The 15656-nt window shown below is 36.9% G+C and overlaps 1 protein-coding gene across 1 annotated transcript in view; it reads left to right on the forward strand.

The window, feature by feature from the left end:
- PPM1D (protein phosphatase, Mg2+/Mn2+ dependent 1D) overlaps positions 1 to 15047 on the forward strand; it is a 47366-nt gene extending 32319 nt beyond the window's left edge. The window contains exons 4-6 of the mRNA XM_027034283.2: positions 4998 to 5188; positions 7029 to 7271; positions 13570 to 15047. Of these exons, the coding sequence (XP_026890084.1) occupies positions 4998 to 5188; positions 7029 to 7271; positions 13570 to 14127 (992 nt within the window). The 3' untranslated portion in view covers positions 14128 to 15047. The remainder of the gene's footprint in view (positions 1 to 4997; positions 5189 to 7028; positions 7272 to 13569) is intronic.
- Positions 15048 to 15656: the final 609 nt, after the last annotated feature.

Consider the following 15656-nt stretch of genomic DNA (forward strand, 5'->3'; position numbering starts at 1 on the left):
TGAAAATTGGCAGTAGGTGAGGTCCAGGCTGGAGATAGCAATTTGGGAGTCAGTGGCATAGATAGGAGTATTTTAAATACTGTTGATGGGGTACACCTGAGTGGCTCAGTTGGCTAAGTGTCCCACTGTTAGTTTCAGCTCAGATCATGATCTAATGGTTATGAGATTGAGTCCTGTGTCTTGTTCCGAGCTGAGCGTGGACCCCGCTTAAGATTCTCTCTCTCCCTCCGTCCGTCCCCTGCACATAGGTGCATGCGTGTACTCTTTCCGTCTCTCCCCACTACTGCTAAAATATTTTTAATTAAAAAAATTAATAGTTTAACGTGTTGCATGATAATACTTATTGGCTCGTAAATTAAATTATCGTATTTAGCACCATTCTTATGGTATGTGGCCATTTTTCTTCTAGCGTTTTGGGAAAGAGGGAAGTTTGCTTAGCAGAAATTGGTATCGTTTTTAGGCACTCATTAGGATTATAGTTACTTGAGTACAGATGTGACAAAGGTGCCTTCTTGTGGCTGCCTCATGGAATTGCATGTGAATCTTGCAAATCATTTATTCATTGAACAGATAACTGATTACAGTATGTGTCAAGCATGTGGTTGGCCTTTGTCCTCATGGAATCTTACAGTTTAGAGAAGGGGAGAGGCATTCATCAGATCACAAAAAGGACTGAAAAATTACATCTCTAAATATTTGTATGCATGTTAATAAGAACTTAAAATAAGGGTATTTTAGGGGCGCCTAGGTGGCTCAGTTGGTTGAGCATCTGACGTTGGCTCAGGTTGTGATCTCACGGTTCATCATGAGGCTCACTGCTGTCAGCGCAGAGCCCACTTGAGGTCCTCTGTCCCCTCCCCCCCCTTCACTCTCTCCTCCGCTTGCACACGTGCACTCTCTCTCAAAAATAAATAAAACATTTAAATAAAATAAAATGGTATTTTAGTAGCTGGAGAAGCAAGAGATATTTAAGTCTGAACAATTACTTGATGTTAAAAGTGGAAGAATGTGTGTTCTAGGCATAGGAACTGCACTTACGAACAACTCTGTGATGGGAGGAAGGCTGGTGAATATAAGGAGCTCTGACAAAGGACAGTGTAGCTAGAACAGAGATTGATACAGGAATAAGAGGCACAGATAAAATGAGAAGATATTTCATGTTTTTAGACTGTGGTTAAGAGTTGTGTCTTAATAGGAATAAACTGGTGCAGAGTAGAAGTGGGAAACAACTCGATTTGTGCGTGTGTTTTCAATTATGGCAAATACATATACAGTTTTGCCATCTTAACCATTTTATTTTATCATTATTGTTTTTAATATATGTTTATTTATCTTGAGGAAGAGAATCCCAAGCAGACTCTGTGCTGTCAGTGCAGAGCCCAATGGGGGGCTTGATCCTATGAACCTGTGAGATCATGACCTGAGACCAAATCAAGAGTCAACCACTTAACTGACTGAGCCACCCAGGTGCCCCCCATCTTAACCATTTTAAGTGTGCCATTCAATGGTAGTGTTAAGTACATTTACAATGTTGTGCAACCATCACCACCATCCATCTTTTTCTTTTTTAACTTTTTCTTTTAACATTTATTTATTTTTGAAAGAGAGAGAGCACTAGTGGAGGAGGGGCAGAGAGAGAGACGGAGGGAGACATAGAGTCTGAAGCAGGCTCCAGTGTCTGAGTTGTCAGCACAGAGCCTGATGCGGGGTTTGTACCCATGGACTGTGAGATCATAACCTAAGACAAAGTGGAACACTTAACTGATTGAGCCGCCCAGGCACCCCATACCACCATGTTAAATTTGAGTTTTAAAAGGATGATTTGGGTTGCAGTTTTAAGAATGGATTAAGTGAGGCAAAAGTTGTTTGGGAGCTCTCCGTGGGAAGCCACCCAAAGAGGGTAGGGAGAGGAATGTTGAAATTCACTAGGGGTGAGGACCACTGTGTCCTGTGCATTGGGCTGCCATGTGCCACAGAAGAAAGCAGAAAACATACTGAAACCAGAAGGAAGACCTCTTTCTCCTCTGGGGTCCCTCCAGTGCCTCTACTGAAGACAAAAAGGAAACAGCCAACAAGCAGGCAACCAACTACATCTGCCCCAGCGCCCAAGGTCCCTCCCTTTAGAATGTACAGGAATGATACTCTGTGATCCTATTTTGGTGTACAAACTGTAGGTCAGTGATAGAAACAATTAGTTCAAGGGCCAATTCTAATCCTCATTCATTTGATCTCAGGTAAAGCCATGTAAATTCTCTGAATTGGTAACATAAGGAACTGTGGCTATATCATATATTCTTAAATCTGGCTATGAATACAACTCACGTAATGAGTTTGTTAAAAATTAACACTCCAAGGACTTTTACTGGCAAATTTAAAGCAACTTGAGCATCAAAGCAAGTAACGACAGGAGTAATTTATAGCATATTGAAGGAAAAAGAATCCATAAGTTTATAAAGATACTAAAAAGATTATAAACAAGTAGAGGAGAATGGGAAACTCTTCTTTAGAAAACACAACAAAAAGTGTAATTTAGAATGTTCTTATTCTGTCATCAGTTTACAACCATCATAGTAACAGTTAATTATAGACAGTTAAAGTTAAACATACAGTTAAACATAGAGGGCTAAGAATCATTAATGAATGCTAAAACATGACATATTTTGGTGGACAAGAGGATATTTCACACAGACTCAAAGCTATCACCCTTTGGATTACATATCAATTACAAAATGAAAAGGGCACCTGTACAGTGGTGGTTGATAGCATTTGAACCAAATGGTTCAGGTTGGCATTGCCAATGATGGGAGAAACTGACACACTGTGCCTCTTAAGTGAAAAAAATTACTTATTTAAAAATATTTTTAAATTTATAAAGATATTAGTACTAGTTTATACAGGAGAAATTGTGGCCCTTTTTAAAGGTCATGTAATCTGCATTATATTGAAAATTGGAATTTCTTTTTTTACATAGATTTTAAATTTAGACATATGTTCTTACTTGGAATGGCAATAGTAATTCCAAATAATGAGGAAAAACTGCTTTTGAAAGCTTTTAGCATCACTTATGAATTCTGTACTTGCTATATTAATATTTATCTGAACTGTTTCCATGCTCATTTTAAAAGTTTCATCAGCCAAAGACCTTTGTTTTGCTAACATAAAGAACTAAATGTGTCTTTGTGAGTCGACCTGGATTATAATTAGCTTTTAGTGGTCCCGTGTGTTCTTTTTTGTTTGTTTTTAAAGATTTTATTTTTAGGTAATCTCTAAACCCAGCATGGGGCTTAAACCCACAACCCCAAGCTCAGGAGTTGCATGCTCTACCAACTGAGCCAGTCAGGTGCCCGTATGTGTACTCTGTTGCTACTCTGAAGACTGAATTGCCCCTTTCTCTTTCAAGGGGCTGGTTTAGCAAGAATTTTGCTCTTTTAGAGTGGAGTAATTGATATGAATTATTTTTTTCCTTAGACTCTGAGCATGTTTGAATTGGCCAATACTTCTGCTGGGTGGTAATAGGGAAGCTTAAGTAAGGAAGAGAAAGGACCAGGAGCTTCCTCTTTTTTAAAAAGAAGTCAGACATGGTGAAAGTGCAAAAACCACCTTCTTGTCTGAAAACCTTTTGCTTTTAATTTAGGTCTTTACTCAGAGTACATTTCACTATAAACAAAAGAGTCAGAGATTAATGTTTTCTCCTTTCTACTCTTCCCCCAGTTTTGGGGAGCAAAAGAAAAGTTACATTGTTCCACTTATTTTGTATTATGTATCACAGAAGAATAAATGGTTTCTGTAAAATGTTTTTTCTATCTCACTTGTAAAAATCTTTTTGATGGCCTGAGTCAACTAAAAGTTCTTAAGTTGCACATTTTGAGGTTTGTACTAATACGTCTGAAAGGTAGGAGTTTAGGTATTGTTTCACAGAGAGCTAATCAAGAAGGAGGGTAACTGTATGAGGACTTCTTTTCCTCACTCACTGAAAGGGTGAACTATTAATCTCCAAAGACTGGTCATGTGGTAGTTTAAGAACATAAAAATGCTCATTTTTATTTCTAGAATTTTCTTCCAAGTGACTGACATTTATTCTGTAAGTTTTGACTAGATCCTTTCTTGACCCTACGGGTGAGCAGGGGTTTTCAGATAGCAACTAAGACTCCTCGTTGTTGAGCAAGTTCTGTCTTTTATCTTTTCTTCACACTTGTCTTGGTTAATCTTGGCCCTTGTTCTTCCCTGTACATTTTAAAAATAAGCTTGTCATTCTACAAAAATTCTTTAGGGGTTTTGCTTGGAATTACATTGACTTTAAAAGCTATTTTTGGGAGAATTAACATCTTTAAAGTATTAAGTCTTCCTTTGAAATAGTTTATTTCTCTATTTATTTAGATAGTCTTTTTAATGTTTTGTAATCTAATTGTATAATTTTGTCCATAAAAGACTTGCACAACTTTTGTTAAATTTATTTCCAGATATTTACATTTGGTTAACTGTTATAAATACATTGTTTAAATTTATATTTACTATTTCTTACTATTGTCTAGAAATACAGTTCACTTTTATAAACTGGGTTTGTATTTAACAACCTTTCTAAATGTTCCTTTTCTGATAATTTATCTGATTTGGTTTTGATTTCCCATGTAGAAATAAAATTATCTGAAACAAATGGTAGTTTATTTTCTCCTTTCCAGTTTATATATCTGATTTTAATTGTTTAAACTTACTATGCAGGGAGGGACCTTCAGTATAGTGTTAGAAAAGAACTTTTATCATGTTAAGGGAGTTGTCTTTTATTTCTAGTTTGCTTAAGAAGTTGTGTGTGTGTGTGTGTGTGTGTGTGTGTGTGTGTGTGTGTGTGTTTTAAATCATGTGTAGACTTTGAATGTTATCAAATACTTTTCTACATCTGTTGAGATGAATATGTAGATTTTCTCCTTTAATCTGTTGACATGATATTACTAGCTTGGAAATAATACTTCTTGCTTCTTACTTCTGCCCCCCACCCCCAGGTGATTTGTGGAGCTATGATTTCTTCAGTGGTGAGTTTGTGGTATCACCTGAACCAGACACAAGTGTCCACACTCTTGACCCCCAAAAGCACAAGTACATTATCTTGGGGAGTGATGGACTTTGGAATATGATCCCACCGCAGGATGCCATCTCAATGTGCCAGGACCAAGAGGAGAAAAAATACTTGATGGTGAGAAGTGACTCAATAATTTGATATTATGACCTGTACATTGTTTTAGTACGTTGGTCAGGAGTCTTGAATATGAACTAAGGATGTTCACTTTGTGTAGATTTTTGCATTTGCCTGGCTCTAGAATTAGTAAAACAGACTTTGCAACTCATCAGGAGAAGGAGACAGGATATAAATAAATGAAACTAGATAACAAAACACACAACCATAGACTTTTATGAATAGTCTTAAGACTTAAGGGCCTATGAAACCTCATTAATTTTTTATTTTATTTTTTAAAAGTTTATTTATTTTGAGAGAGAGAAAGAGAACACAAGGGGCAGAGAGAGAGAGAGAGAGAGAGAGGGAGAGAGAGAGAGAATCCGAAGCAGGCTTCGTGCTGATAGCACAGAGCCTGACACAGAGCCGGAACCCACTAACCATGAGATCATGAGCTGAGCAGAAACCAAGAGTTGGATGCTTCACTGACTGAGCTGCCCAGGTGCCCCTGATTTGATTTTTAGCGATGGATCTATTAGGCTTCCTTTTGGAGGCTACTGTTATATTCCAAATGAGAAATTTTGCAAGCTTGATATAGGGTAACAGTGGTAAAAAACAACAAATCCATATATACACAATAACAAAAGAAATACATGAGTGGTAGAATTGATAGAATTTGGGTTTTTAAGGAGGAAGAATGTGGTGATGCCCAAATTTTTGACTGGTGATAGCTGTTATCAAGAAGAAACACATTATTCTGGGGTAGAAGGGTGATAATTAATTCAGATGTAGGCATGTTGAATTGGAGGTGCTTGTGGTTAATCTAGATAGGTATTTTCATTAGGCAGAAATATTTGAGAGAGAAGCCTCTCAAATACAAATTTGAGTATTAAGAGTTAGGTAAAGCTGTGACAACTTATGAGATCACCTAGTAAGAGTGTATGGTGGAAGAAAATCGTTTTCATTTCTGTTCTTTGAAACTTAGTAATTATTGAATACATGTATTGAATCTGTGTATGATACTAAAAGTTTTATTCCAAGCCACATTTATTTGCATAACATGAGATCATTTGGAGTTTTGTTTTTATTTTATTCTTTCTGTTTGTATGTGGTGATCTCCATACCATAGCCACTTACTGTATTGTTTTTTTCCTCATATCAGTGGCATCATTTTTATGTACAGTTGACCTTTAAACAACATGAGTTTGAACTACGTGTTTTTTGTTTGTTTGTTTGTTTGTGTTTCTTTTTTTTTTACCATGCCTGATTATCTCATTTGTGAATTGTTTATCTGTAATAATTTGATGTTTACTTCCCATTTTAGATAACTTCTATATAGCTTTTCCTAATTAAAGTTACAGTGAAGACTAAGTTTCTTGCTACCAAAAAGAAAAAAACACAGGTGAAATTTAACCACAGGATAAGGCCTTGTTTTATTACTTTAAAAAATTTAGAGCAATACTATTTTAACATAGTTATGGGGACTGTGGATAATGTTTGAAATTTTGGAGATTTAATTTAAGCCATACGAATACCTCATTTTAAATTTGATAAAACAGGGGCGCCTGGGTGGCTCAGTTGGTTGAGCAGCCGACTTCAGCTCAGGTTATGATTTCACAGTTTGTGAGTTCGAGCCGCGTGTCGGGCTCTGTGCTGACAGCTCAGAGCCTGGAGCCTGCTTCGGATTCTGTGTCTCCCTCTCTGTCTGACCTTCCCCCACTCACGCTCTGTCTCTCTCTCTCTCAAAAATGAATAAACATTAAAAAAAAAAACCCCCCCACACCTTTAAATTTGATAACAGATATAGTGGCAACTAAATCTGAGTTGTGAACTTTCTTTCTTCTTGTTCTTTTAAATATAGGGTGAGCATGGACAGTCTTGTGCCAAAATGCTTGTGAATCGAGCACTAGGCCGCTGGAGGCAGCGTATGCTTCGAGCAGATAATACTAGTGCTATAGTGATCTGCATTTCTCCAGGAGTGGACAGTCAGGGAAATTTCACCAATGAAGATGAGCTCTATCTGAACCTGACGGATAGTCCTTCCTATAATAGTCAAGAAACCTGCGTGATGACTCCTTCTCCATGTTCTACACCACCAGTCAAGGTATGTAATTCTCTTAAATGGTATTTAAGTTGTTCTAATAAACAGAATTTCTTTGGTTGGTGTTGCCTGAAAAGTTTTCAGATTCTTCATAGAAAAGGATTTTGGATTTGAATGAGGTTCAAGAAAGTGATAGATCTTTGTCATGTAACTTATTGTCATTGATTCATCTTCACATCAGTGCTATTCTGAATGCTAGCTATGTGTACAGCACCTAATAGAAAGGTGATGTAGATGTAATAATATTCTAATGATCCTCTTCTAATACTATGAACATTTGTGTAAGCATTTAAAAGTTTGTGAAGTACTTTCATATATATTTCATTTGAACCTCATAACCCAAATAGGTAAATAGTGCAGTTGTTACTCCGTCTTACAGATAATAAGACTGAGAGATTAAACAGTTTGGATTAGATCGTACAGACTCAAGATTGAAGTGGACCTTTGGATATCAGACCTTAGAACTGGTTGTCTGATAACATGGATAAGAAACATTATTCCTCTTCTTACTCATGTTAATATTGAATGAGTTTAAGATAGGCTATGAAACAAATTTAAGTGGTACCATATTTCCTTTTTTTCTGATTTCATCCCAGTATTTTCCTACTAAAAATTAGTAGTATTGATAACTACTTTGTTATACTTGGGCCTTCTGAGAATGTGCTTTTTAGAAGACTGACCATTAAAATAGGAAATACAGTAGAATTTTATGTTATGTATTTGACAGTTTTTTAAGGTATTCAGAGCTACACAGTACAAAAAATTTGATTGATTTTTGGTATTGTGATCCTATGCTCAGTACTTGGAAATTTACTTTTAGTGCTTTCTTTTACTTCACATACAGGTGGCAACTTAGTTTTCCTTGCATTGACTCTTCATTTAGAAACTGACAAATTAATATTTTGTACTTATATTCTCAGAAGAATTTCTTGTCAAAGCTTTCTTTTCTTTGAAAACTTTTGAATAATCAGATTGAAACCTTTTAAAATCTCCTTTCTCTTTTTGTGAGTTGTGAAGGAGCTTATGTTCATTTGAGTATTTGTCTATTCCTCAGTTTGAATGTATTCATTACTTTCGTGTTCCCTAATGTATTTATTTGTATTTGAATCACTGACCTTTAGGCAGAATAACGAAGGAAGCATTAGAATGGAGATAAAGGGTAAGGGGACATAGATTGTGATAGGAATAAATATTATTACTTTTTAAGTTAATTTATTTTGAAAGAGAGAGGGCAAACAAGCACGTGACCAAGTGGGGGAGGGGCAGAGAGGGGAAGAGGGAATCGCAGGCCCTCTCTGCACTGTCAGCGCAGAGCCCGATACAGGGCTCCAAGTCACGAACGATGAGATAATGACCTGAGCCAAATGAGCCACCTGGGTGCCCCAAGGAATAAATAAATATTCTTAAAAAATTTTTTTTTCTTTAATGTTTATTTATTTTTGAGAGAAAGAGACAGTGTAAGCAGGGGAGGGGCAGAGAGAGAGAGAGAGGGAAACAGAGAATCTGAAGCAGGCTCCAGGTGCCGAGCTGTCAGCACAGAGCCCGACGTGGGGCTAGAACCCACAAACCATGAGATCATGACCTGAGCTGAAGTCGGATGCTCAACTGACTGAGCCACCCAGGCATCCAAAATAAATACTCTCTTTTTTTAAATTTATTAATTTATTTATTGTTTAATTTATATCCAAGTTAGCATATAGTGCAACAATGATTTCAGGAGTAGCCCATCCCACCTCCCACAACCCCTCCAGCAACCCTCTGTTCTCTATATTTAAGAGTCTCTTATGGGGTGCCTGTGTATACACCATATCTTCTTTATCCATTCATCTGTCGATGGACATTTGGGCTCTTTCCATACTTTGGCTGTTGTCAATAGTGCTGTTGTAAACATCGGGGGGCATGTGCCCCTTCAAAACAGCATACCTGTATCCCTTGGGTAAATATGTAGTAGTGCAATTGCTGGGTTGTAGGGTAGTTCTATTTTAAATTTTTTGAGGAACCTCCATACTGTTTTCCAGAGTGGCTGCATCAGTTTGCATTCCCACCAGCAGTGCAAGAGATTTCTCTGCATCCTTGCCAACGTCTGTTGTTGCCTGAGTTGTTAATGTTAGCCATTCTGACAGGTGTGAGGTGGTATCTCATGGTGGTTTTGATTTATATTTCCCTGATGATGAGTGATGTGAGCATTTTTTCATGTGTCAACCATGTGAATGTCTTCTTTGGAGAAGTGTCTATTCATGTCTTTTGCCCATATCTTCACTGCATTTTGTTTTTCGGGTGTTGAGTTTGATAAGTTCTTTATAGATTTTGGATACTAACCCTTTATCTGATATGTCATTTGCAAATATCTTCTCCCATTCTGTCAGTTGCCTTTTGGTTTTGATAATTGTTTCCTTTGCTGTGCAGATGCTTTTTATTTTGATGAGGTCCCAGTAGTTCATTTTTGCTTTTAATTCCCTTGCCTTTGGAGATGTGTCAAGCAAGAAGTTGCTATGGCCAAGGTCAAAGAGGTTTTTGCCTGCTTTCTCCTCAAGGATTTTGGTGGCTTCCTGTCTTACATTTAGGTCTTTCATCCATTTTGAGTTTCTTTTTGTTGTATGGTGTAAGAAAGTGATCCAGGTTCATTTTTCTGCATGTCGCTGTCCAGTTTTCCCAGCATCACTTGCTGAAGAGACTGTCTTTATTCCATTGGATACTCTTTCCTGCTTTGTCAAAGATTAGTTGGCCATACATTTGTGGGTCCTTTTTTGGGTTCTCTATTCTGTTCCATTGATCTGAGTGTCTGTTCTTTTGCCAGTACCATACTGTCTTGATGATTACAGCTTTGTAATACATCTTGAAGTCTGGGATGGTGATGCCTCCAGCTTCGGTTTTCTTTTTCAAGATTGCCTTGGCTATTTGGGGTCTTTTCTGGTTCCATACAAATTTTAGGATTGTTTGTTCTAGCTCTGTGAAGAATGCTGGTGTTGGGATTTTGATAGGGATTGCCAGAATAAATATTCTTAATATTGATTTCACATAAAAATTATTGCAGCCTGCTGATTGGCATTAGTAAAAATTGTACATATGTTTCAAAAATTATTTCTAGAATTTTAGAAATGATGATCTAGAGATATAAGGATCTAGGAAAATAATGATTCTAGAGAAATAATGATCTAATACTAAAAGATAAGGAGATTTATGTATACACTAACTTATATTTAGGCATAGTTACTTGTTAACCAATTGGCCCCACCCAAATAGAGGAAAATATTTGGAGCCAAATAATTAGTGTTGTTGGCTCTGACCTAACAAGTAAGTAAAGGCAAATTTCTTCCCAAGAAATTGTGTTTTATCTTAATTGGCAACCTTAAGTACATTGTCTCTGATTTATTTCCTTGTTAAAATAATCCCATGTTTAGTAACATCTAGATAAATATAATGACATTTTGGGCAATTTGGTTTTTAAGACTTTCCCACATTTAAATTTAAGTCACAAAACAGATGAACATAAGGAAAGGGAAGCAAAAATAATATAAAAACAGGGAGGGGGACAAAATGTAAGAGACTCTTAAATATAGAGAACAAGCTGAGGATTGCTGGAGGGATTATGGGGGGGGGGTGGGGTAAATGGGGAAGGGACATTAAGGAAGACATTTCTTGGGATGAGCACTGGATTCTACTTCCGAAATCATTATTGCACCATGTGCTAACTAACTTCTATGTAAATTAAAAATAAGGAAATGAAACAGACTGTCCAACATTTGGACTAGGCATTTGAGTGTAGGTTTATCTATCTATAGACATGTGAACTTGGGTATGGATTCTAAGGTATACCACTAGTTATATCTTTGTTTGGAATAGATATGGTAGAAATACTTTGTTTAAGTGATATATTACTCTGGCACACATTTCTTTCTCCATCCTTTCTTTAGGGCAAAACTAAATTTGCCTTTTTTTTTTTTTTTTTTTTTTTTTTTAATAAGCCAAGAGCTATAGGAAGGAGGAATAGGGAAGGGAGTTGTTTCAGAAAATTAACATTTGGTTTCAGTTGAGTTCTCCACACAATTTTCAATTAGTTGTTTAATATTGTTGGATTGTAAGGTAGATGGAGCGAGGAAGTTGATCTCTGAAGTAGTGAAACTTGTGAAGTATGTATTTTTAGGAGGTAATCTCAATATCACATATGTTTTATGAACATGTAAAAAGGTCTAGTAAAAGAACTAATTAATTTGGGATGAGTGTGAGAACTCTAAGCAGTTGCCTGTGCTGACAGATGCAACGTATTCCCACAGAATGCCAATAAAAAGAGAATGAAAAGGAAAAGTTCAAGGAGAAAGCGGGGGAAGAAAAGCCAGCACGCCTGTAGTGTCAGAATAATAATCTGTGAATTTAAAAAGACCCAGCACACCAGAAATTACAATAAATTGTGTTAAAATGTGTAACGTTGTTTTACAAACTGGAGCAGTATATTCTATTCCTATCAATGGCTTGACTATTACCTTCTTTCTTAGGCCTGAATTAGTGATGTGATTGTTTGGTTAGTAGGAATCCTTCTGTCTGCCTTGTCTTGTTGTAAATCCTTTTTCTGTATTAAAGCAGGACAAACTCGAGGTCAATAATTTCTTATGAGGGGCGCCTGAGTGGCGCAGTCGGTTAAGCGTCCGACTTCAGCCAGGTCACGATCTCGCGGTCCGTGAGTTCGAGCCCTGCGTCAGGCTCTGGGCTGATGGCTCAGAGCCTGGAGCCTGTTTCCGATTCTGTGTCTCCCCCTCTCTCTGCCCCTCCCCCGTTCATGCTCTGTCTCTCTCTGTCCCAAAAATAAATAAACGTTGAAAAAAATTTTTTTTATAAAAAAAAATATAATAATTTCTTATGAGTAGATACAGTTTTCTGTGATTTTCCAGAACATGCTTGTGACCACAGTAGGCATTGGAATCAACTAATGCAGAAGGATAAACTCACATACAACTCTTGTTGATATTATTGAAAGTCATATGTAAATATCCTGGAATGAAGACTGTTCCGTTGTCCTTTCTTGACAGTGGCACTTGGAAATAAGATTGCTGCCCAACATCTAGTCAGTGTTAAAACAGATAAGAACTGGGCTTTCAATAAACTATGCAATATAAAATAAATGAACCAATGACTGCAGAAGGAAAGAGTATTTTCTTAGTTAAAACAACAACGATAAAAACGGCAGCAATCTAATTGAGGCAGTACCAAATTAGGAACTAGGGTTTCTCATCTCCAGTCTCCATTTGACCTAAAGTCATTATATTTTGATTTGGTTTGATTGAAATGCTTTCAGATGGCTTAAATTTCCCTTTTTTTTAAATTCTAGAAACATAAAGCATTCTTTTTAGAAGTATACTTTTATATAGCACTTTCTGAAAGGTGTTTATTTCTAAGGGATTTTATATCAGGAAAATAATATGTTTTCATTTACCCTTCTATAAAAGGGTTTACTTCAGAATATGTTAATATTTTAATAAACTTGATTTGATTTAAAAGAGGTAATGATTTGAGGGAAATGTTACATACCTGAAGGAGCCATAATATTTATGCTTAAACTCCATTTTTGAGAAACTATTAAGACAAGGATTTAAAATTTTTTTTAATGTTTATTTTTGAGAGAGAGAGAGAGAGAGAGCACGAGTAGAGGAGGGGCAGAGAGAGGGAGACACGGAATCTGAAGCAGGCTTCAGGCTCTGAGCTGTCAACACAGAGCCTGACGCAGAGCTTGAACCCACGAACTGTGAGATCGTGACCTGAGCTGAAGTTGGACACTCTACCGACTGAGCCACCCAGGTGCCCCAAGGATTTTATAAAATATTAGTGGTGTGGAAGATTTGGGTTTGATAGGAAAAATATCATCTACCAATGGGAAAAATATTCTGAGTGTATGTAGAGCACTATATCTGAAGGAGTAATGCATATCTGAATCACTTGTCAAACTTTTAAAAAACTATCTGAAAGTTTCCGTATGATTTTCATTTGTTTCTTTGAGAGTTGCCCCATCCATGCTCTGTAGGTTCCCATATGTCCTGCTTTTCTCAAGCCACAGAACAGCCTCTAGTGTTTGGGAAATAGGTACAAAGCAACAATATGAGTTTGCATTATGACATTGTTGCTTTAATGTTACACTTTACATTATCTATACTACTAAATATTCAGAAATGAGAATATAGAAAAAAATGGGAAAGTAGGAAATAAACCAACCAAATTTGTCACTTACTCTAATGAAACTTCTTCATCTCCCCAATGGTTGAGTTGAATTCTAGAATAAATTATTTATTTGGCTTACTTTCTTGTTTTTCAGTCACTGGAGGAGGACCCATGGCCACGGCTGAACTCTAAGGACCATATACCTGCCCTTGTTCGTAGTAATGCCTTCTCAGAGAATTATTTAGAAGTCCCAACTGAGATAGCGCGAGGCAATGTCCAGGCGGCAGTCATACCCGCAAAAGATCCAGAGCCACTTGAAGAAAACTGCACTAAAGCCCTGACTTTAAGGATACATGATTCTTTGAATAATAGCCTGTCAGTTGGCCTTGCGCCTACCAATTCGACAAATACCATCATGGACCAAAAAAATTTAAAGATGTCAACTCCAGGTCAAATGAAAGCCCAAGAAGTTGAAAGAACCCCTCCAGCAAACTTTAAAAGGACATTAGAGGAATCCAACTCTGGTCCTCTTATGAAGAAGCATAGACGAAATTGTTTAAGTAGAAGTAGTGGTGCTCAGCCTGCAAGCCTCCCCACCACCTCACAGCGAAAGAACGCTGTTAAACTTACCATGCGACGCAGACTTAGGGGCCAGAAGAAAATTGGAAATCCTTTACTTCATCAGCACAGAAAAACTGTTTGTGTCTGCTGAAATGTGTCTGGAAAATGTTTTTTTCCCCAAACTTAGGATATAAGAGGGCTTTTTGAAGTTGGTGCAGAACTTGAACTTTTTTTAGGGGGACAAAATAAAAACAGTATACAGTTTCACTTTTTGGAATTTGGCAGTTTTATCCTGGCCTTGTATTGTATTATAAATGTGAATTTTGTAGATGTTAGGGTATAAGTTGCTGTAAAATGTGTGTAAATTTGTATACTCCACACAAACTCAGTCTCTTATTCTGACACAGTAAATGTAACAACAGGGCTAAAATTAAAAAAAAAATCAAAAGAATCTATTAGATTTTAGAAATACATTTAAACTTTTAAAAATGCTTATTAAGAAATTTGTATAAGTCACTTGTGATGAAAACTACACAACTTTTTAAAGTAAATTATTAAGCAAACTGGAAAAGTGATGTATTTTCATAGTGACCTGTGTTCCACTCAATGTTTCTTAGAGACAGCTAGTGTCTTTTAAAAATTATTTTTTATTTCTAATTTCATAATTCAGAACTAAATTTTTCATAGCAGAAGTGTTGAGCCATGCTTAAAGTAGCTCGGCATTAGTCTTCTTGTCCTAATAAAAAATACTATGCAGTATCTCTTATTTCATTAGCATTTTTGTAAAACATCAATCATCAGATATACTCCTCAAATCTTTGGAGTAGAAGGAGGTGTGTTTGCCTCAAAAGGTGCCCTTCTCAATCATCCCAGACATTCAGTGGCATTATTGGGTCTTAAAGTAGTTACCCTCTTCTCGTGTTTGCATAAAATATGTGAAGTTTTTCTTGCTATTTCAATAACGGATGGTGCTGCTAATTCCCAACATTTCTTAAATTATTTTATATATTGGACAGTTTTCATTGATTATATGGATATATGTTTGTTCATCTAATAAATCAGTGAGCTGTTGTTGATGTGCTGGAATTTTGTCGTTGGTTTAATGGTAGATATTAATTTTTTGTTGTGCTCTGATCATGCTTTAGAGCAACATTTTAAAAATATATGTTTATTTTTGCACTCTTGACTTTTTTTTAATGTTTATTTATTTTGTGAGAGAGAGAGAGAGAGAGAGAGAGACCAAGCGTGAGCAGGAGAGGGCCAGGGAGAAAGGGAGACACAGAATTTGAAGCAGGCTCCAGGCTCTGAGCTGTCACACAAAGCCCGACGTGGTGCTTGAACTCATGAACCATAGGGTCATGACCTGAGCCGAAGTCAGACGCTTATCTGACTGAGCCATCCAGGTGCCCCCCCTCTTTTTTACATGTTTATTTAGCTCTTAACTTTTGGTTCTTTTAATGTTTATTTATTTTGAAGGAGAGACAGAGCATGAGCAGGGTAGAGGTAGAGAGAGGGGGAGATAGAGTGTGAAGCTGGGCTCCAGGCTCTGAGCTGTCAGCACAGAGCTGGACGCGGGGCTCTAACTCACAAGCCGTGAGATCATGACCTGAGCCCAAGTCAGATGCTTAACCAACTGAGCCACCCAGGCACCCCTTAGCTCTTGACTTTTTAATTTTATTT

This window comes from Acinonyx jubatus, chromosome E1 (assembly GCF_027475565.1).
Source record: "Acinonyx jubatus isolate Ajub_Pintada_27869175 chromosome E1, VMU_Ajub_asm_v1.0, whole genome shotgun sequence".
NCBI classification, from domain to species: domain Eukaryota; kingdom Metazoa; phylum Chordata; class Mammalia; order Carnivora; family Felidae; genus Acinonyx; species Acinonyx jubatus.